Genomic DNA, 24,158 nt, shown 5'->3' with positions numbered 1-24,158 from the left:
AGTCTAACACTTTATTAAATATGAATATTGCATAAATATGATTTTACATGTTTTCATCTACTTAACTGGAAAGGGCTCCAATGCACATATGTATTTGTGTTTATATGTGTATATACATCTGTAAATACATATATACACATATAAATACATAAATACTTATGTACACATATATAGACATGTATATGTCTGTATCTCAATGTTAAAGCCCTTTTCCTGCCTTTTTTTTCTTACACCTGAGACCTCATATCTTTGAGCCCTTATAACTTTTTTATGCAATATTTTTTAAAATAATTTTTATTAGATGGTGCTATTATGAGTGTAACTGTACTTTGTAATGTATTTTTTGTGTGTTTTGTGACACTTTTTTGATTCACGAAACAGTTAACCACAGCTCTGAGGATGCGGTAACCCGACAAGCGTTAATTTAGAATTGCGCTCAAGCGATTGCGTTTACTTTCATCTTGTAATACCAGCGCAATTTAACCTATATGATATCGCTCGCTCACAAACGTTTATGCTTCATTCATAATCTGGCCCTTTTTATTAAAATCTCTAGGTGTTTACTGTCCCTATAAGGACATTTGAGCTTGTACATCGTGCATACTGAATGTGCTAGTGCAAAATAAGGACATATTCCGTTAACACACCTATTTTTGTAACTGGAAGCCATAGTTGGTGTTTATAAAAATGTACACATTTGTTTTCTGAACATAGCTGCATGTACATTTGAAGATCACTCAATTTTGTAATCCACAATATTTTTTAGAAACAAACAAAACCAAATCAAACTTTTTTGGGTGTAGATTGTGTTAATGTCAATTGTTGGAATGGTGAAGGGTTAAAGGGACAGTCTAGTCATAAATAAACTTTCATGATTCAGATAGAGCATGTAATTTTAAACAACTTTCCAATTTACTTTTATCATCAATTTTGTTTTGTTCTCTTGGTATTCTTAGTTGAAAGCTAAACCTAGGTAGGCTCATATGCTAATTTCTTAGCCCTTGAAGGCCGCCTCTTATCTGAATGCATTTTGACAGTTTTGCACAACTAGAGGGCATTCATGTCTGCCATATTGATAACATTGTGCTCACGCCCGTGGAGTTACCTAGGAGTCAGCGCTGACTGACTAAAATGCAAGTCTGTCAAAAGAAGTTAAATAAGGGGGCAGTCTGCAGAGGCTTAGATACAAGGGGCTCTATGTAACAAGCTCCGTAAGGAGCTTGATGGCCCCTGTTTCTGGCGAGTCTTCAGACTCGCCAGAAACAGCAGTTATGAAGCAGCGGTCACAAAGACCGCTGTTCCATAACCTGTCCGCCTGCTCTGAGCAGGCGGACAGACATCGCCGTAAATCAACCCGATCGAGTACGATCGGGTTGATTGACACCCCCCTGCTGATTGGCCGCGAGTCTGCAGGGGACGGCTTTGCACCAGCAGCTCTTGTGAGCTGCTGGTGCAATGCTGAATACGGCAAGCGTATTGCTCGCCGTATTCAGCGAGGTCTGGCGGACCTGATCCGCAGTGTCGGATCAGGTCCGCCAGACCTTCATAACTAGAGGCCAAGGTAATCACAGAGGTAAAAAAGTATATTAATATAACCATGTTGGTTATGCACAACTGGGGAATGGTAAATAAAGAGTTTATCTATCCTTTTAAACAATAACACTTCTGGTGTAGACTGTCCCTTTAAAGAAATGGCCCAAAAAAGCAACACAATGTAGCTTGAAATGGTCTGTCATTTGTTTTAAATTAAAATACTTTTTAGTTTAAGAAATTGGCATCTTAAAAACATAAAAATGCAAACACGAAAAATAAATGTTCATTTATAGCACCCAAATTCTGAAATCTTTTTTTTATTAATAAAATTTTTTTGCACCAGGAGCGCACAAGGAAACCTGATGTCCCATGGCTTTCTGACACACTTTGGTATGGTTGCTGTGACCTAGAAGAAATGCTCCCATGTTTCCAAGGAATCCAGAAAGATATTTTGAGAATACCTATTGCTATCCGTTTAGGTAAGATACTGGTACAAACTATACGCAGACATACAGTAGTTACATTACATAGACTTTTGCTTTATAGTTTCTTGTGAAGCTGCATTATAACATTTTGAAAAAAAATCAATCAAGCTTTTAATCATGAGATTGCATCTTTCAGTTTTGCAGCCATTAAAAAATAGAGGCCAAAGATTACAAGAGGAGCTATTGTGCGCTAACATCACTTGAGAGAAATCAATGGCGCTTTTATTTTTGTACTCATATAAGTTCAAAGTAATATATTAGCGCTTGAGCTAAGTCTAAGATGCTCTAACAAGTCAGATAGTGTGGGTGCGCTAAATCCATCACATAATAGACTTCTATAGAGGTGCACTGAAAAACTTATGTCAGCTATTGCTCAAGCGCTAAGGCAATGATGCACTAAGCTGAAGGTGCACTTAGCCAAAGGTCAAATAGTGGAGATCTTTGCTTACATTTAAACTATATTTTTATATTGAAGTTAAAAACGCTGCACACATACATGCACATACATACATATGTACACACACATACCCATACATACATATGTACACACGCATATCCATACATACATATGTACACACACACATACCCATACATACATATGTACACACACATACCCATACATACATATGTACACACACATACCCATACATACATATGTACACACACACATACCCATACATACATATGTACACACACACATGCCCATACATACATATGTACACACACATACCCATACATACATATGTACACACGCATATCCATACATACATATGTACACACACACATACCCATACATACATATGTACACACACATACCCATACATACATATGTACACACGCATATCCATACATACATATGTACACACACACATACCCATACATACATATGTACACACACATACCCATACATACATATGTACACACACATACCCATACATACATATGTACACACACACATACCCATACATACATATGTACACACACATACCCATACATACATATGTACACACGCATATCCATACATACATATGTACACACACATACCCATACATACATATGTACACACACATACCCATACATACATATGTACACACACATACCCATACATACATATGTACACACACACATACCCATACATACATATGTACACACACATACCCATACATACATATGTACACACGCATACATGCACATACATACATATGTACACACACATACCCATACATACATATGTACACACGCATACCCATACATACACTCACATATACAGTATCTCACAAAAGTGAGTACACCACCTCACATTTTTGTAAATATTTTATTATATCTTTTCATGTGACAACACTGAAGAAATGACACTTTGCTACATTGTAAAGTAGTGAGTGTACAGCCTGTAGTATATAAGTGTAAATTTGCTCTCCCCTCAAAATAACTCAACACACAGCCATTAATGTCTAAACCGTTGGCATCAAAAGTGAGTACATTTTCCCTCCCCGATGCCGTTAGTGTTACAAGGTCTCAGGTGTGAATGGGGAGCAGGTGTGTTAAATTTGGTGTTATCGCTCTCACACTCTCTCATACTGGTCACTGGAAGTTCAACATGGCAACTCATGGCAAAGAACTCTCTGAGGATCTGAAAAAAACAATTGTTGCTCTACAAAAAGATGGCCTAGGCTATAAGAAGATTGCCAAGACCCTGAAACTGAGCTGCAGCACGGTGGGCAAGACCATACAGCGGTTTTGCAGGACAGGTTCCACTCAGACCTCGCCATGGTCGACCAAAGAAGTTAAGTGCACGTGCTTAGCATCATAACCAGAGATTGTCTTTGGGAAATAGACGTATGAGTGCTGCCGGCATGGCTGCAGAGATTGAATGGGTGGGGGGTCAGCCTGTCAGTGCTCAGACAATACGCTGCACACAGCATCAAATTGCTCTGCATGGCTGTCGTCCCAGAAGGAAGTCTCTTCTAAAGATGATGCACAAGAAAGCCCGCAAACAGTTTGCTGAAGACAAGCAAAATAAGGACATGAATTACTGGAACCATGTCCTGTGGTCCGATGATACCAAGATAAACTTATTTGGTTCAGATGGTGTCAAGCGTGTGTGATGGGAACCATGTGAGGAGTACAAAGACAAGTGTGTCTTGCCTACAGTTAAGCATGGTGGTGGGAGTGTCATGGTCTGGGCATGCATGAGTGCTGCCAGCACTGGGGAGCTACATTTCATTGAGGGAACCATGAATGCCAACATGTACTGTGACATACTGAAGCAGAGCATGATCCCCTCCTTTCTGAGACTGGGCCGCAGGGCAATATTCCAACATGATAACGACCCCAAACACGCCTCCAAGATGACCCCTGCTTTCTAAAGAAGCTGAGGGTAAAGGTTATGGACTGGCTAAGCATTTCTCCAGACCTAAACCCTACTGAGCATCTATGGGGCATCCTCAAATGAAAGGTGGGGGAGTGTAAGGTCTCTAACATCCACCAGCTCTGTGATGTCATCATAGAGGAGTGGAAGGGGACTTCAGTGGCAACCTGTAAAGCTCTGGTGAACTCCATGCCCAAGAGGGTTAAGGCAGTGCTTGAAAATAATGGTGGCCACACAAAATATTGACACTTTGGGCCCAATTTGGACATTTCCATTTAGGGGTGTACTCACTTTTGTTGCCAACGGTTTAGACATTAATGGCTGTGTGTTGAGTTATTTTGAGGGGACAGCAAATTTACACTGTTATTCAGGCTGTACATTCACTACTTTACATTGTATATATATATATATATATATATATATATATATATATATATATATATAGCATGTGTAACTGCTGGGAAACATTTGAGTAATATGTCCCTTTAAAGGAAAATCAACTAAAGAATATGTATCATATATATGAAAAAGTAAGATTTAAACATCATGTTTTCAGGAAAAAAGTTAAGCTGTTTAGACAAAAAATTAAAGACATATAAAGGGCTTATTTGGGTACAACTTTTATTTAAAGGGACACTGAACCCAATTTTTTTTCTTTCGTGATTCAGATAGAGCATGCGATTTTAAGCAACTTTCTAATTTACTCCTATTATCAATTTTTATTTGTTCCCTTGCTATCTTTATTTGAAAAAGAAGGCATCAAAGCTTTTTTTTTGTTCAGAACTCTAGACAGCACTTTTTTATTGTTGGATGAATTTATCCACCAATCAGCAAGGACAACCCAGGTTGTTCACCAAATATGGGCCGGCATCTAAACTTACATTCTTGCATTTCAAATAAAGATACCAAGGGAATGAAGAAAATTTGATAATAGGAGTAAATTAGAAAGTTGCTTAAAATTTCATGCTCTATCTGAATCACAAAAGAATTTTTTTTGGTTCAGGGTCCCTTTTTTTAAGGCGCTCACTGGCTTATAACACTTGGGGAAAAGCTACAACCTTCCACAAACATGAAACTTAAAAGTATCTTTCTTATAGAACATGAACATATGTTTTTTCCCCCTTAAAATATAAATATTATAGTATGTCCTCTTTTAGGCTTAAACCCAAATATTCAAAAAATCGACATACGCCACTTTACAGTGTTACATAACTGCATAATCTTTAACTTTGCAAAGTTAAAGGGACACTAAACCCAATTTTTTTATTTAATGATTCAGATAGAACATGCAATTTTAAAGGGACACTGAACCCCAATTTTTTTTTTCATGGTTCAGATAGAGCATGCAATTTTAAGCAACTTTCTAATTTACTCCTATTATCAATTTTTCTTCGTTCTCTTGCTATCTTTATTTGAAAAAGAAGGCATCTAAGCTTTATTTTGGGTTCAGACCTCTGGACAGCACTTTTTTATTGGTGGATGAATTTATCCACCAATCAGCAAGAACAACCTAGTTTGTTCACCAAAATTGGGCCGGCATCTAAACTTACATTCTTGCATTTCAAATAAAGATACAAAGAGAATGAAGAAAATTCGATAATAGGAGTAATTTAGAAAGTTGCTTAAAATGCCATGCTCTATCTGAATCACGAAACAAAAAATTTAGGTTCAGTGTCCCTTTAAGGAACTTTCTAATTTACTCCTATTTTTAATTTTTCTTTGTGCTCATGCTATCTTTATTTGAAAAAGCAGGAATATAAGCTTAAGAGCCGGCCCATTTTTGGTTCAGCACCTGGGTAGTGCTTTCTAATTGGTTTGCTACATTTAGCCACCAATCAGCAAGTTTTACCCAGGTGCTGAACAAAAAATGGGACGGCTCCTAACCTTAAATTCCTGCTTTTTCAAATAAAGATAGCAAGAGAATAAAGAAAAATTGTTAATAGGAGTAAATTAGAAAGTTGCTTAAAATTGCTACTCTATCTGAATCACGAAAGAAAAAAATTGGGTTTAGTGTCCCTTTAACATTTTTTACGTTGTGGTTAGTTACTTTTATTACATAATTATATTAAGAAAAGAAAATATTAATGTTTAAAATAAAAAAGAACACAGAAAAAACACATTTTTTGTTAAGATATATAAAATGCATTATACAAGAAATTGCATATAATGTAAACATTTTATATACATATACTACTCCTCTAAACTATTAACCCCTTACGTGCCCTCACTCCCATTGCATCCTAACATTGTTAAACCTTAAACCCATAATCTGCCTTAGTTTATTAACCTAATAACCCCCTAACCTTTCAACCACTCAACCGCCATAACCCCCCATATCAATAAATCCCGTAACCTATTAACCCCTAAACTGCCACATTCCTCATCACAAACTACCCCTACACTACTTAACTTCTTAACAGCTAACCCCTTCAAGAACCCTAACCTTATACCCCACAAAATGAAGAAAAAAAACTATTCTGACACTAAAACCTACTCTAAAAATTGCCCTTAAAATTTGTTGGCCAGTAGCATAGTTGAAGTGGATAGCTCTTTCGCATTAAAAACACCTATACTAAAAATAAAGTAATCCCCCCCCCCCCCAGGTGGGCTGCTGCTTTCCAAGGTGGCGTTCCTCTTCAATTTTCATCCATAGCGATACTCCACTGTGGCTTTCCTCTTCCATCTTCTTCCTCCGGGTAGGGGGTTAATAGGTTAGGGGTACTTTGTGGTAGGGGGTTGTGGCAGTATAGGGGTTAAGTAGTGTAGGGGTTATTGGGGTGGGGAGTTATGGCGGTTTGTGGGGTTATTAGTGTAGGCTGCAGTGTGTTTATTTTGTTGTGTTATTATATTTAAAAGGGATCCTTTACTTTACATCACCAATATAGGTGGCGATGCTGCGTGGAATATTTCACCAACATCGTCGCCCATTGGGAAGTATAGCATAACACCTCTCAGCAATGCTGCCAGTAATGTCGGCACTTTTGAAAATTTCACCAGCTTTCTTGAAATGGTGACGATTCCCTTTTGAATATCTCGCCGCCTCATGGGGGCCTTAGAGTCAACAAATAAAAAGCTGCCATTAATGTCCCTTTAATGAGATGAGCTTAACTTTTAGGGCGGATGTAATGTAAAATTCATTTATCACTTTGGCTATAGGGTTTATTTTATGAAACATAAAATATAGCTAAATAGTTATTCTTGAATTAAACTTATTTTAGAGTCTCTCAAAAAAAACCTCATTTTTTAATACCTTTAATATAGAAATACATTACTGTAATTGCATAAATATTCATTTTTTTCCAGGGTCACTTGAAATTCAGATAAATGTCAATGCTTGGGAAGGTTATGAAGAAGAGCAACATAAGATACAGTCAGAAAATGGAACTGATGTAACTTTTGGTCTGTGGGATGAAAAACTTAACTTATTTCAGAAACTAATTCTTATAAAAATCATATATGAAGAGAAGGTAAGTGAGCATACTTTCATTAAAGGGACATGGCATCCAAAACTTTTCTTTCATGGTTCAGACAGAACATACAATTTTAAAAGACTTTCCATTTTACTTCTATTATTAAATTTGCTTTGTTCTTTTGGTATCCTTTGTTGAAAAGCATACCTAGGTAGGCTCAGGAGCTGTAATGCACTACTGGGTGCTAGTTGAACATATCAGATGAGTCAATGACAAAAGAGAGATATGTGCAGCCACCAATCATCAGCTAGATCCCAAAATCTCACGCTCTTTCTGAATCATAAAAGTTTAATTTTTACTTTACAGTCCCTTTAAAAACATCATCATTACCTATGCTTATTGAATATGTTTATTTCCTACGATTCAGTTTATTTTTTATTTTGTATGATCTATGAATAACAGTTCTTAGTTATAATGTTTGTTTATATGTTGTGTCTAGAGGCTGATAAAAGGTCTATATATGATGAAAGTCATGGATAAATAGAGCAGATTTATCAAAAGAGATGGATATTTAATATGTCAAATATTATGTGACATAATGCTCTTGAATTAGAAAGGACATGAAAGTTAAAATTAAACTTTTATGATTCAAATAGAGCATATTTGAAGACACTTATTTAATTCACTTCTATTATGAAATGTACTTTGATCTCTTTGTACCCTTTGTTGATAAGCATATGTACATATCCTCATCAGCAATGCACAACTGGGAGATGGCTGGTGATTGGTGGCTACACACATGCCTCCTGTCATTGACTCCGATGACCAGAGATGTTACGTTAGTTCTCAATAGTGCATTGCTGCTGTAGGACTGACTTTAACTATGTGTTAAAGCCATTTGCAGGTTTAACTCAACTTGCTGTTCAGCTAACTTAATGTATATTGCTAAATAAAAACAAACAATGGTTATTGTCCATAATTTATCCCAGTGATAATGTTCTCAAGTCAAAAATATTGTGGCCTAGAGAAATGCACTATTGACAACACAAGGTGCGCTATCAACATCATGGGACTATGCAGAAATTAGCATGCAACCTGGTATTATGTCCATAGTAAGACAGCAATACCAGAAAATATTTAGTGCAACTGACATCCCTTTAGTGCACCCTATACAAAGCTCATGTGGAAGAGAAGATATCACAGTCAGTAAAACATGGGGAGAAAACCTTTAGATATATCAGTGAAATGAGAAAAACTAAAGTTGAAATAGTAAAATTGAAAACAGTTGATGGTAGAATGGTATAAGGAGATAAGCCAAGTAGACTGTCAAATTGATTTCTGTTCTGTCTTCACAAAATATTGTGAAGATAGAATGCCACAAAGCTGCAAAAAATGGAAATGTGAGTAGCAGTGCTGCAGTACTAATCTTTTTAGAGGATGAGGTTTTATTGGCATTATCAAAAATAAATGTAAAAAAGTCCAAGCTTTTTAAGAAACTTCTATCTGTGCTAGCTGCCCCATTTACTAATTGTTTAATCAGTCACTATTGACAGGAGTTGTTCCAGATGATTGGAGAATAGCAAATGTAGTACCTATTCATAAAAAGGGCAGTAGGGAAGAATCTGGTAACCACAGGCCAATTTGTTTAACTTCAGTAGTAGGAAAATTAATGGAAACTCTTTTAAAAGAAAGAAGAATTACTTCCATAAAGACAAACAATTTAGAGGACCAAAATCAGCATGGTTTTACTTCAGGGAGATCATGTTGGACTAATCTAATTGACTTCTTTGATTATGTATCAAAAGTATTAGACAAGGGTGGAGCAGTTGATGTAGCATATCTAGAGTTCAGCAAAGCATTTGACACCGTCTAACAACAAATAACTCATTCAAAAACTAATCTCCTTAGTTTAGACTCAAAAATTGTGAATTAGGTAGAATGCTAGCTTAAGGATAGAAAACAGATTGTCTTAGTAAATGGAGTACATTCAGCAGAAATGGCAGTTACTAGTGGTGTTACTAAGGGGTCAGTTCTGGGGCCTGTTTAACATATTTTTCAGTGATATCAGCAAAGGGTTACAGGGGAAAGTATGTCTGTTTGCAGATGATACAAAAAATTGTTTTGGTGTCTGAAATTTTTTTTTATTTCATCTACAAGCAAGTTTTGGGGTATAGCCATATTGCAGTTGGGTAGTGGTGGCTTTAAAGCAGTTAGGAAATTATAAAGAGGTACTTACTGCACTTTCCTAACAATTGCTGCCCTAGTTTAGAAAGCCAGAGTTGGCTACTCTGTTCTTTCTTTTTCAAAGGTCTCTGAAGAACTGTGTCTTCTCATACCTTGTAACTGTCTACATGCCGAACAGCGGAGCAGGTAAGTGCTTTTTCTTCCAGTTGGGGAGACCATGCACTTAACAAATTAAAAGACACTGCTTTTCTATTGGGACATAGATAATCCTGTTGTATGGGTTACACTGGGGCATGAAGCAGGCACTGTAGCATGTGTGAGACTAACATTTAAAAGCTTTTAAAAAGAAAAGGAAAAATGTTTTTATTAGGCTTTATTTTCTGACACATATTTACTTGATAAAACAATACAAGTTTAAACTGAAAGTAAGGCTGGATTTTCTTTTTCAACAGTTTATTCATTTCTCCTTTGCTTTAAATAAATCGATGCAACATTTTAAACTGTCCGTTTTGAAAAACCGGATATTTCTTGTACTCATTGTACCAGGAAGCTATTTTTAGTGCCTCTCTGTGTCGCAGCAGTAATTTGAGCTCGGCAGTTGCGGTTACATGACGGCTTTACTTCCTAACGTTTCTGAGAAAAAAGTTGTTTTTCTCCATTTCTGGGTGATCCGGTCTTAATTGGTAGCGGTAAGGCACCTCAGTAATTGAGGTTTGGGGTTGCCTGAGGGGTATTTTAGAAGTTTATTTGATGTTTATTAGATGTTTTTTCATTAACTTTTCTCGCATAATTTTAGCTGAGGATCGATCCTAATTTGGCATAAAATTTAAAGTGTATTATTTCCTTGGCTTATTTTAATTGAATATTAAAATCTTTGAAACTTATCTGTACAAGTTTATTTCACAACATGTCTGATATGGAGCAAGAGCCTGCTCTCATGAATTCATGCTTATTATGTTTAGATGCACAAATTGCAGCTCCTATGCAATTTTGTTCTTCATGTGTCAATAAAACCTTGCAAAATAAAGGTAACATCTCTCAGGATGATGCTGTTAAAACAATACCTAAGCTTTCTCCTGCTACGTCCCAAGTCTCAATGGCATCACATGCAGTGCCCTGTGGTTCCTCTGTAACTCCTAGTGGAGTTTATTTAAAAGCAGAAATTGCTGCCCAGGTATCTTTAGCGGTATCTGCGGCATTAGCTGCCATTCCCAGATTACAGGGAAAATGCAAGAGAAAATATAGAAATTCAGAAAGTAAGGTGCCTGTCCTCAGTTCTGCTTCCCAAGCTGACCTTTCTCATACGTCTGATGAGGATAATACATTGGGACTTTCTGAGGGTGAAATCTCAGATTTGGACAGTATATTTCCTTCTTCTGTGACTGAGGTGGTATCCTTCAGATTTAAGCTTGAACACCTTTGTGTATTGTTAAAGGAGGTTTTAGCTACTTTAGATGACCCCGATACCCCTGTCGTTGTCACTCCTAAGAAATCTAGTAAACTTAATTTTTTCTTTGATGAACCTTCCACTTCAGAGGTTTTTCCTGTGCCGGACCGTGCTAGGGAGATTATCTCACAGGAATGGGAGAAACCAGGGTTGTCTTTTTCCCCGTCTCCTATTTTTAAGAAAATGCTTCCTGTTGAGGACTCCATTAAAGACCAAAGGTAAACTGTACCCAAAGTTGAAGGGGCCATTTCCACTCTGGCTAAGAGAACCACTATTCCTATTGAGGATAGCTGCTCTTTTAAGGATCCGATGGACAAGAAGCTGGAGGCTTATTTGAAAAAGATACATGTTCATCAAGGTCTCCAATAGCAACCTGTGGTGTGTATTACCACCGTGACTAGTGCGGCATTTTATTGGTTCGAAAACCTTGTCTGATTCTCTTCAAGTAGAGACTTTCTTGGATGAAATTCAAAATAGGATTAAAGCTCTTAAATTGGCCGATTCCTTTATTGCAGATGCCATTTTACAGGTTTTTAGACTAGGAGCTAAAACTTCTAGTTTCGCTGTCCTAGCCCGCAGGGCGTTATGGTTGAAATACTGGTCTGCGGACGTTTCCTCTAAAGTCAAGCTTCTGGCGATTCCTTACAAGGGCAAAACCTTATTTGGACCCAGTTTGGCAGAGATTATCTCTGATATTACGGGTGGAAAGGGGTCTTTACTACCTCAAGATAAGAAGAATAGGCCTAAAGGAGATCAGAGTAATTTTTGTTCCTTTCGTAAATTCAGAGGAAAGCCTTCCCCTTCTTCTTCTAAGCAGGAATAATCCAAGTCTTCTTGGAAACCCAATCAGTTTTGGAACATGCGGAAACAAAGAATTAAAGAATTCCAAATCAGCATGAAGGGTTTGCCCCAATCTGGGATTGGATCAGGTGGGGGCAGACTTTCTCAGTTCTCTCAATCCTGGATAGGAGATGACCCAGATCCCTGGACTATGGACATAGTATCCCAGAGTTACAAATCGCAAATTAAGACTTTTCCTCCCAGAGACAGATTCCTTCTCTCAAGATTATCTGCAGACCAGATAAAGAGAGAGGCGTTCTTGAAATGTATACAACATCTTTCCTCCCTGGGAGTGATAGTTCCAGTTCAGGAACAGGGTCTTGGGTTCTACTCCAACCTATTTGTGGTTCCCAAAAAAAGAGGGAACTTTCCGTCCCATTCTAGACTTGAAGTATCTAAACAAGTTTCTCAAAGTTCTATCCTTCAAGATGGAGACTATACGCTCCATTCTTCCTTTAGTACAAGAGGGTCAGTTCATGACAACCATAGACCTAAAGGATGTGTATCTTCATGTTCCTATTCACAGGGACCATCACCGATTCCTGAGATTTGCCTTTCTGGACAAACATTTCCAGTTTGTGGTCCTTCCATTTGGTCTAGCCACGGCTCCCAGAATTTTTTTAAAGGTTCTGGGGGCTCTTTTAGCAGTGATCTGTTCTCGTGAAATTGCTGTGGCACCCTACCTGGACGACATATTGGTTCAGGTGCCATCTTTTCAACAAGCAAAATCTCACACAGAGATATTGTTGTCTTTTCTTTGTTCCCACGGATGGAATGTGAATCTGGAAAAAAGCTCCCTTTCCCCTGCTACAAGAGAAGTGTTCTTAGGGACCATAATAGATTCTCTATTGATGAAGATTTTTCTGACAGAGGTCAGGAAAAACAAAATCATTTCCTCTTGCCTCTCTCTTCAGGCTATTGCTCATCCTTCAGTGGCTCAATGTATGCAGGTAATCGATCTGATGATGGTGGCTTCCATGGACATCATTCCTTTTGCTCGATTCCATTTGAGAGCTCTCCAGTTGTGCATGCTCAGACAATGGAAAGGCAAACATGCGGATCTATCTTAGAGAAAAGAGTTAGATCAGTCGTCAAGGGATTCTCTCCGTCTCTCTCTCTATCTGTCTCAGGGCACATGCTTTCGGAGACTTTCCTGGCTGATCGTGACCACGGGCGCCAGCCTGTTGGGCTGGGGAGCAGTCTGGAACTTGTTAAAAGCTCAGGGCCTTTGGACTCGGGAGGAGTCTACTCTTTCCATCAACATCTTGGAGTTGAGGGCGATTTACAATGCTCTATTGGCTTGGCCTCAGTTGTCCTCAGTCCAGTTTAGCAGGTTCCAGTCAGACATTATAACCTCTGTGGCTTACATCAATCACCAGGTAGGAACTCAGAGTTCCTTAGCCATGAAGGAGGTTACTTGTATTCTTCAGTGGGCAGAGACCCACAATTGCTGTCTATCTGCCATCCACATTCCAGCAGTAGACAACTGGGAAGTGGATTTTCTGAGCAGACAGACTTTCCATCCCGGGGAGTGAGAACTCCACCCGGAGGTGTTTTTCAGCTTAGTCCGCAAATGGGGGTGCCGGAGTTAGATCTGATGGCATCCCATCAGAACGCCAAGCTTCAAAGGTACGGTTCAAGGTCAAGAGATCCACAGGCCGTTCTAATTGATGCTCTGGCGGTTCCTTGGGTTTTCAGGTTAGCATACCTGTTTCCTTTGTTTGCTCGCCTTCCATGAGTCATTGATCGTATCAAACAGGAGAGGGCATCAGTGATTCTAATAGCCCCTGCGTGGCCTCTGGTTTGGAGACCTAGTGGAGATTTTATCTCTCCCACCTCGGATACTACCTCTGAGGAAGGACCTCCTGATTCAGGGTCCCTTCCTTCATCCAAATCTCGTTGTTCTGAAGCTGACTGGAGATCGAACGCTTAATTCTGTCTATGCTTGGTTTTTCTGAGTCTGTAATTGAGACCATGATTCAGGCTCGCAAGCCTGTTACTAGAAAGATTTACCATAAGATATGGCATAAATATCTTTATTGGTGTGAATCCAAGGGCTACTCTTGGAGTATAATTAGAATTCCTAGAATTTTATCTTTTCTTCAGGAAGGCCTGGAGAGGGGATTGTCAGTCAATACCCACTTGAAGGGTCAGATTTCTGCTGTATCAGTTTTACTATATAAATGTTTGGCTGATGTGCCAGATGTGCAATCTTTTGTCAGGCCTTGGTCAAAATTAGGCCTGTCTTTAAGTCTGTTGCTCCTCCTTGGAGCCTTAACCTTGTTCTTAAAGTTTTACAGCTGGCTCCGTTTGAGCCATTGCATTCCATAGACATTAAGTTGTTATCTTGGAAGGTTTTGTTTCTTGTTGCTATCTCTTCTGCTCCAAGAGTTTCGGAACTCTCAGCTCTGCAGTGTGATTCCCCTTATCTTATTTTTCATGCTGATAAGGCAGTTCTTCGTACTAAGTTAGGTTTCCTTCCTAAGGTTGTTTTTAATAGAAATATCAATCAGGAAATTGTTGTTCCCTCTCTGTGTCCTAATCCTTCTTCTTCCAAAGAACATTTGTTACACAATTTGGATGTTGTACGTGCTCTTAAATTCTACGTACAGGCGACTAAGGATTTTCACCAGTACTCTGCCCTCTTTGTCTGTTTCTCTTGGAAACGTAAAGGTCAGAAAGCTACTGCTACTACTCTTTCTTTTTGGTTACAAAGTATAATTAGTTTGGCTTATGAGACTGCTGGACAGCAGCCTCCTGAGATAATTATGGCTCATTCCACAAGAGCTGTTTTCCTCTTCTTGGGCTTTCAAAAATGAAGCTTCTGTGGAACAAATTTGCAAGGCAGCAACTTGGTCTTTTCTACATACTTTTTCCAAATTTTACAGATTTGATACTTTTGCCTTGACTGAGGCTTCTTTTGGGAGAAAGGTTCTTCAAGTGGTGGGGCCTTCTGTTTAAGACTGCCTGTCTTGTCCCTCCATATTTATCTGTGTCCTCTAGCTTGGGTATTGGTTCCCATCAGTAATTACTCAAGCCATGGATTCACCATATCTTAGGAAAGAAAAACAAAATGTATGCTTACCTGATAAATTTATTTATTTCTGGATATGGTGAGTCCACGGCCCACCCTTTATTTTAAAACAGTTGTTCTTTTGACTATAACCTCAGGCACCTCTTGTCAGGGTGCCAGGAATCAGACTGAGACGAGAAGTGCAAACATAATCACACCTTTATTAATAGCAAAAAATAATAAAAAGTCCACAAGTCAAATAACAAGCCAGGAATCAAAACCAGAGCTGGTAGTCAGACAAGCCGATTCAGGAGCCAAAGCGAGTAGTCAGACGAGCCGGAATCAGGAACAAGGAGAACAGCAGAGTCAGGAACAAGCCAGGGATCAGGAACCAGGAAGGACATCAGACAGCCAGGTAATACACAGGAGCTCTCACAAACAGGTCTGAGACAACGCAAGGGCAAAGCATACTGAACAGAGACCCTTTAAATAATAAGTGATGACATCACAATTCTGAGACTGCATCCTGTCTCACACGGATGATGTACACCAGTCTGGCCATAAAAGGAAGTGCAGGAAATGAGCATCATCACACAGTATGCACCAGACAGCAAGAGAGGTGAGTAAAATGGCTGCCAGCAGCACATGGCAAACAAAACAGGGAAAAAAAACTGGCACCTCTACACCTTGTGTTACTCCTTTTTCTCCATTTCCCTTTGGTCGAATGACTGAGGTTGTGGGTAAGGGAGTGATGCTTAGCAGTTTAACTGTGGTACTCTTTGCCTCCTCCTGCTGGCCAGGAGTGATATTCTCAACAGTAATTACTCAAGCCGTGGACTCACCATATCCGGAAATAAATAAATTTATTAGGTAAGCATAAATTTTGTTTTTTAGCAGATGATAGAAGAGGTTAGAAGGGGCGCCACACAGAGAGGCTATAGTACTTATATTCTAATTATGAAAGATATAGTAGGTTAGGGAAAATTCAAAGGGTTTGTGACATTAAAGTCAAGTGCTGAATTAGGCACTATTTAATTAAGTAGAATTTGTAAAATTTAACACTTTATATTTATTTATATACTTTATATATTTATAAAGTGTTTAATTATGAAAGATAACTTAGCGATGTATTTATAGATCGCAAATTGGTCTGTGCTGATGGGAATAGACTATTCTCTATGGCTTATGCAAAATGACAGATAGGGTTAACCAAAGATTATATATTACACTTTATATTTAGTGAATACCTTGTGGATTAGCTAATCGCTTGCTTAATATATGTAGGAAATTAATGATTCAAAGCCGTATATTCAAAATCCCTAATATACGGCTTTGAGTCATTAATTTCCTACATATATTTAGCAAGCGATTAGCTAATCCACAAGGTATTCACTAAATATAAAGTGTAATATATAATCTTTGGTTAACCCTATCTGTCATTTTGCATAAGCCATAGAGAATAGTCTATTCCCATCAGCACAGACCAATTGCGATCTATAAATACATCGCTAAGTTATCTTTCATAATTAGAATATAAGTACTATAGCCTCTCTGTGTGGCGCCCCTTCTAACCTCTTCTATCATCTGCTATAATTTATAACGACTGTATTGGGCAGTCATTTTTTCTAGAAGTTGAGCTAGTACTCCAATATTTTTTGGCGCTGTCCACTACAGATCATTCCTAAATTATTATTTATTTATTTTTTAAATAATTTTTTTATTGAGGTTATGCTGGTAAATACAAAAGGTATGGAATACCTCACAACAAAAACAACAACAGTGTCAAATTTACAATAGTTATTCTTATACATGAAATAACAACATAGTATTGTGCTAGGTATATATTAGGAACCTCTATTTTTTATTATATTCTTCACTTATTTCCTCAGATAACACAAACGGCCACTTTTGGACCAGGAAAAAGCAAATGTAGTCTAGAGGAAAAATAGCATATGAAGTGGTCGCTTATGGACCTGAATATGTAATGGAAGGAATAAATTAGCAACCGAAGTTTTTAGCTTCAAAAATATGAGGGAGGGAGGAAATTCAGCGGGTAAGCACTGCTATTCAAATATGGGGGAGTGTGGAGGGCGGCGGAGCCATATGAAAGGGCGACAGGAGGAATGCAATGGGACCTCTAAGATAGTTACTGGAGAATTAGGGGTAAATCAAAGAGTCAGCATAGAACATATGATTATTTGGGATCTAGGAATACAGGGGCACATAAGAGAGAAGTTATACAGTCAGGTGGTTATTACCATATATGCAGGCTGTTGGCTGGAGGGATCAGAAATTATACTACTGAGGGGGGTCTATAATTTATAATAAATATGGGATGAGGTGAGCATTATACTAGCTCCATATTACATACACACACTCAAAATTGCCTATAAATGATAGGTGTTAAATTCAATAACACTGGTAGATCTGCTGGCTAGAAGTATGAAATCAAGTATCTATGTCAATAGGGAGTTGTCTCCTGATCAACTGCTGCATATTTATAGACAGTGAATTTTTATTTTCTAGAACAGGTTGGTAAACATAACTAAGGAGGAGCAGGCAGCAGTTAATACTGAGACCATACCTGCCCATAACATAAGATAGTTGGTGATAGTAAGTAGCAATAACTAGTATGTACATGCTACACGCAGCTTTACTAATACTCTATGCATCACATTCCCATACTATTAACTAAAGGACAAACATAGCATACCATGAGAGGCTCTGAGGGAGTGACTGCAGTTATGGGTCCTTTGGTTTGTCTATATCCATTAAGAATGACCTATTGAGACTTGTCTAGCCATTATGGAGTAACTCGTTCCTAATTGTCTATAGTGAGCCTCTATAAAGCATGAGCTATAATATTGATCTAACCATCAAACCATTGTGACAATATCTATAAGGTGCATACTCAAATGATAAGGCGAGGTAATAGATGCCTCCATAGGAAATCACTGATGAACAGTTACTAATATATAAGGCATATAACAGAGTATGAGCATATTAGACACGAACTCAATTATAGTATAGGTTGACAACCATTAGTAACGCTAAAGATATAAAATAGTTAAACTAGAATAGACAATTAGTAACGCTGAAGATATAAGATAGTTAAACTGGAATATACATTGAACCCTGATTTTCAGAGTATGTGCATTAGGAAAACTGAAAGTATCAAACAATGTTCATAAAGTTCCATATTTGGAAGCTTATGAGCTCTCCACTTAATGTAAAAATCACCCCCGCAGCCACAACAGTAATAGGAGGTGGGTCAGAATATGAAATATAAACAAGTTTTGACCTGGTTAAATTAGCTCCTAACCAATACTTTTAACAGGACTTATGAAATGTGGAGGCTGTAAGGACCTTTTAAGTAGGGTATGGTAGTACTCCCTCTATGAACATGTGCAAATATGTATATACTAGTAGAACACAGACAATACAGAACATTACAATTAGTACTTTAGTTCTATGCTAGAAGTTTAGGCATTAAAGGACAGCTGATAGTTGGTATATATATAACTGTGCATGGATATTGTCACCTATCTTTATTGTGTTATGAACTGAGAAATAATCGCTCCTACATATAACATAGATTTGTGTAGCTGTAAAATGACAGCGATAAGAATGACCATTTAAATGCAATATTGGCAAAAGCACATTATGCAATCATAAGCTTTAATAAGCTGAATGGAAGTTCTGTGTCGTTGTGAGCTGCTAATGGATGTTCATTACGTTGTCCTGTGTCAAGTCGGAAAAGAAAATAAGTACACTACCAGTCAGAGTTTATCCGATCCCAAGTCTGTCTGCTGCTGGTGTGATATTTATCTGATTCAACTGAAAGATTGTACAGGAAACCTTCAAGAAGGCATGATGAACCCAGCAGAGGAGATGAGGATCTTGCATAAGGGAGACTTCACAATGCGCCAGAATCATCAGAGTGATCTCGGTAAGATAGTTAATCGGACACTCCTCGATCCAGGGGGAGCTGGCACTAAAGCCCAGATTGTATAGGAACCTAAAGTAGCCATAGTACGTTTCCCCTCTCATTATACCTGAGGCCACAGCAGGGAAGTCAGTAGTCCTCGCAGAAAGGATCGCAACGGGCATCCGCCGCCTAGCTCCATCCCACTTGTATATGGCAGCACGTATTACAGATTGTGTACAGGGAGAGGAAGCCCTAGCAATCTGATACAGTATCGTCGTTTCAGCTCTCCGGTTTACATCCGCTTGAGTCGTGTGTGCCTGTGCGCGACTTTGGAGGTTTATTTGCTTCACCACCTCCCCTGTAGCTGCAGATGTCTCTTTTTGTTCAGAGCCAGAGTATATGACGCTTCTCAGAGAGTTGAATTGGCTCGTCATGCGATTGTCCAGATCTATTAAGAGGGCTCTTACTTCTTCTAAACTCTCCATTATGCCGTAATATAGCAGATCAATTTTGGTGGTTTAGGCGAAGTTGCAGTAATAGGATAAGTGTGGTAGATAGAGTTATGACATGTGTCACATGGCTTCCCTCATGGCTACTAGTTGCCAGTTGCGGTAGACCCCAGTTCGCAGAACCTTCGATATTGCTTCCAAGTTCACATATCCGAATTCTTCTCCCTGAAAAGTCTATATAAGCAGTCGCCCTTAGAACCTGATCACTTTGGAAACTCAAGTTAATATTAAATTGGGTATTTGCTCATGTTTAACTTTTTGTAGCAGAGGAGCTCCAAGCATGCACGTCTGCTCTCCTTGGCAGTAGGCTCCGCCCCCCCTACATTTTGTTAATGAGGGGGGAGCCAAAGAAGATCTGCTAGATCAACATAGGCAGGCAGAGAGGCTTGCTCCAGTTCCTGCCATCTAGTGGATTGGAGATCAGGTCCCTACGCAGAGGTGTGGGATATCATTGCAGCTTCATGATATAGTTTCACATTTTGGAGCCCTACTCCTCCTCTCTCTATTGGGGATTAAGTATATGTGCGGTTACCAGAAGTCTTTTATTGTTCCAGGAGTAAGAATTAAATATTGCCTGGAATTTGTGAAGGAGGGTCGCTGGGATAGGAATAGGTATGCACCTAAACAAATACGTAAGTTTAGGAAGAATCATCATCTTGAGGGCAGCTACTCTTCCCATCCAAAATATCTCATCGTACCGTTTGGAGCTGAGCAATGCTCCCATCTCTTTCAGGAGCATGCCATCATTTTCATTTATAGTTATGGATTTTATAGGGGAAAGATAAATTCCTAAGTGTTGCACTCCGCTCAAAGACCATTTAAAGGAGTATATATTTTGGAATTTGGCTCTTGTTTTTATCAAGCCATAGACACAACCCTGTAACCACAAGCGTCTGAAAGGAGGACTTATTTTTCCAAAATGATTGAGAAGCCCTGCTGTTATGAAAATTGGCTGCACAAGAGCAGGGGGCAGAGCTGCAAATGATTGCTTGTGCTATCTTAAAGGGTCATTAAACCATTTAACAACACATATTATTTGAAGTATAACATTATTGTATTAGGCATTTATTACTTATTTTGCAACATTTTCCTGTAAAATACTTCTGAATATTGTGCCTTCCACAGGAAGCCTTGAGCTAATAAGGTTATCTACTTTTCTGTGAAGAAGTGTTTTTCTCCCCACCCCCTCATCTTTTCTCTCTAGTCATTTGCTCTTTTAAAATTGATTATCAGTTTTGCATCAACAGTCATGATAGGAGAACCATTCAGCATGGGCATACTAGATAATGTAGGTGTGAATATAATTGTATATACAGTATATATATAAATATATATTTATATATAGCTATTAGATTGAGAATAAAAATAATTATATGTTGGTTTGTTAAACACCTGTCTAATAAATTATTATTAATTAACTAGAGCTGATAAGCAGAATTGGGCTACCCCAATCTATTTCTTTAACTGCACACGTGCAAACAACAATTCATGCTCAAATCCTATTTATGTGTATTAGTTTGAGATTGGCTAGCAATGGTCCTTTTGTTCTGGGGGACAGGGAAATCAATGAAAAGAAAAAAACAAACTAACATACTTATGTCACAAAATCAAATTGCATTATTCATTATCATGCAGCTTTCAATTTGTGTTTAATGTCCCTTAAAATTCCAGCAGGATTCTGTATTTCTGGCCTCAAACACAGGCAGACAGGTTTCCTGCCTGGGGACATTGTCTGACCACATGTTCATAAATGGGGCTCTTGAGTTTATAATTGTTAAATTGATGTTTAATTTTCAAAGGTAAGCTGCACACTCTTTTTTATGTCTAATGCAACGTTTAATTACATGATAGCAGATAGATTAATTTCAAACACAGTTTATCCTTTTATGTATTTGTATAACTTTTAAATTCCAGGTTGTTTTTGCTATCACAGAATTTGTGATAAACAGTCTCGGGAAGCAATTCATTGAGAACCCACCAGTAGATTTAGCTACTCTTTACCAAGATATATCACCTTCAACACCTTTAATTTTCATCTTAAGTACTGGATCTGACCCAATGGGAGCATTCCAGAGATTTGCCAAAGAAAAAGGATATTCAGATCGGTAAATATGACTAATTTACATATTATCTCTCTTTCTTTATATATAAATCGCCATAGAACAGGCTAACAATGTTATTGAGCCAGTTGTTCGTTCCTGTGAGTGCACTTCTCTCTGTATGTAAAATATATATAAATTTCTTATGCATATATTATATATAATCCTATGTATATTACTTAATATGATTTGTTCACAAGAAATCTTTTTTTATTGAAATTAGCTTTGCAAAGCTGCCTTTGTGAGTTTTCTAAGCTCCTAGTGGGGGTATCACCTAACAGACACCAAATTTCCATCTCGCCAGGGCCATTTATTTCTTTACAATATTTGTACGCAATAAAAATGGCTAACTTACACACCGTGCATGAAAGTCCAGTTGAAGTCACTTTAATGTATTAGTTATAGATTATTATATATTGAGATACCTTAGTAAATCAATAAAGCACTTTGATGCCTGAGGTGTTCTGGTAGTCTGCATGTAACATAAATGGGCTTGCAATGCATGCTATTTCCCATCAAAACCTTCCTTGTTTAATAATTCACCCACAATTGAAACAGTGGTTCAGGAGCAATGAATTTGTGAGAGTTTTTTGCCTTCAGGTTGGGTAGGTTCCAAAACAAACAAAAAGGTGCAAATTATTTCAATTTGTTAAAGGGACAGTCAAGTCCAAAAAATAACCTTTCATGATTTAAATAGGGAATGTCATTTAAAAAAAAAATTCAATTTACTTTTATCACCAATTTTGCTTTGTTCCCTTGGTATTCTTAGTTGGAAGATAAACCTAGGCGTTTCATATGCTAATTTCTTAGACCTTGAAGACTGCCTCTAATCTGAATGCATTTTGACCACTAGAGGGCATTAGTTCATGCGTTTCATATAGATAACATTGAGCTCATGCACGTGAAGTTACCCTGGAGGGAGCACTGATTGGCTAACATGCAAGTCTGTCAAAAGAACTGAAATAAGGGGGCAGTTTCCAAGGCTTAGATACAAGGTAATCAAAGAGGTAAAAAGTGCATTTCTATAACAGTGTTGCTTATGCAAAACTGGGGAATTGGTAATAAAGGGATTATCTTTCTTTTTAAACAACAAAAATTCTAGTGTTGACTGTCCCTTTAAGGATTTCCACAGATCTTTATGGAAGCAAAACACAGGCTGCAAAAGTAAAACTCAGTATTGATGATGACTGCCAAATATCTTTCAATGCAGATTGTGCTATACATTCTGGATGTGAGCAAGTAATATTTTTATAGCATTTTGATTCATTTCATAATTAATATTTTAACACTTAAATTAAAAGTTATTTTTTTACTTTTTATTTTTAAAAAAAATCTGATTTATTAATGAGAACAGAGCAAACACATTAACAATAAAAAAAAGTGTAGGAAACAGTCAACAAATGTCATTTAAATCAATAAAAACAGATCTGTGATGTAGAAGTTTAAAGGGGAACTAAGCCTTTGACAAACCTCTGAGCCAGTGTTTTGTGACATTTTGTAACTTTGCAAGGGTTTTATTTAATTATTGGAAAGTAACCCAATTACTTTTTTTTTTTTTACTATAATACATATAGTAGTTAAGACTGACTTTTTAATTATATGTTTTTAGAGTACAATCAATTTCTTTGGGACAAGGACAAGGACCAATTGCAGAAAAAATGATAAAGGATGCTTTGGACTCAGGAAATTGGATATTTCTGCAGAATTGCCATTTAGCTATTTCGTGGATGCTGCCTATGGAAGAACTGATAAAGAGTTTTACTGAACCAAGTATGTATGCAGTTTAGATTTATAGATTTTTTTTATATTTATATTATATGTTTCTTATATTCATTAAAAAGAAAAAAAGGAATAGATCATACGTTTTTAGGTATTTAGCTAGGTGGATGGATAGATGTCTGCCTATAATCAAACAGATAGACAGGCACACAGACAGACAAATAAGCAGTCTGGCTGACATAAAGACATGCAGGCAGGCAGACAGACAGATAGATAGATAGATAGATAGATAGATGAGTGTGCCACGTACAGAGATTGTGAAAGAAATAGTGATTATGAGGAAATGAGATGACCAGTTGTACTTGATTTGAGAATAAGAGATGTGTAGAAAAGCACATTTAAAGAGACATGAAACCCAAACAATTTTTTTCATGATTCAAATAGAGCATACAATTTTAAGCAACTTTCCAATTTAAGTCTTTTATCTCATTTACTTTGTTGTTTTGATATCCGTTGTTGAAAAACATATCCAGCATATATGCCTCTTGTGATTGGCTTACCAATATATTCAGCTAGCTCCTAGCAGTGCATTGGTGCTTCTTCAAGAAAGAATACCAAGAGAA

General features: G+C 37.7%; 1 protein-coding gene across 1 annotated transcript in view; it reads left to right on the top strand.

Annotated features, from left to right (window-relative positions):
* DNAH6 (dynein axonemal heavy chain 6) overlaps positions 1-24,158 on the top strand; it is a 482,313-nt gene that overhangs the window by 344,742 nt on the left and 113,413 nt on the right. The window contains exons 61-64 of the mRNA XM_053703293.1: positions 1,877-2,012; positions 7,690-7,853; positions 21,632-21,822; positions 23,426-23,586. Coding sequence (XP_053559268.1) covers positions 1,877-2,012; positions 7,690-7,853; positions 21,632-21,822; positions 23,426-23,586 — 652 coding nt within the window. The remainder of the gene's footprint in view (positions 1-1,876; positions 2,013-7,689; positions 7,854-21,631; positions 21,823-23,425; positions 23,587-24,158) is intronic.

Source organism: Bombina bombina, chromosome 2 (genome assembly GCF_027579735.1).
Source record: "Bombina bombina isolate aBomBom1 chromosome 2, aBomBom1.pri, whole genome shotgun sequence".
Taxonomy (NCBI): Eukaryota; Metazoa; Chordata; class Amphibia; order Anura; family Bombinatoridae; genus Bombina; species Bombina bombina.
The sequence above is the reverse complement of the archived record's forward strand: the minus strand, read 5'-3'. Positions and strand labels throughout refer to the sequence as shown.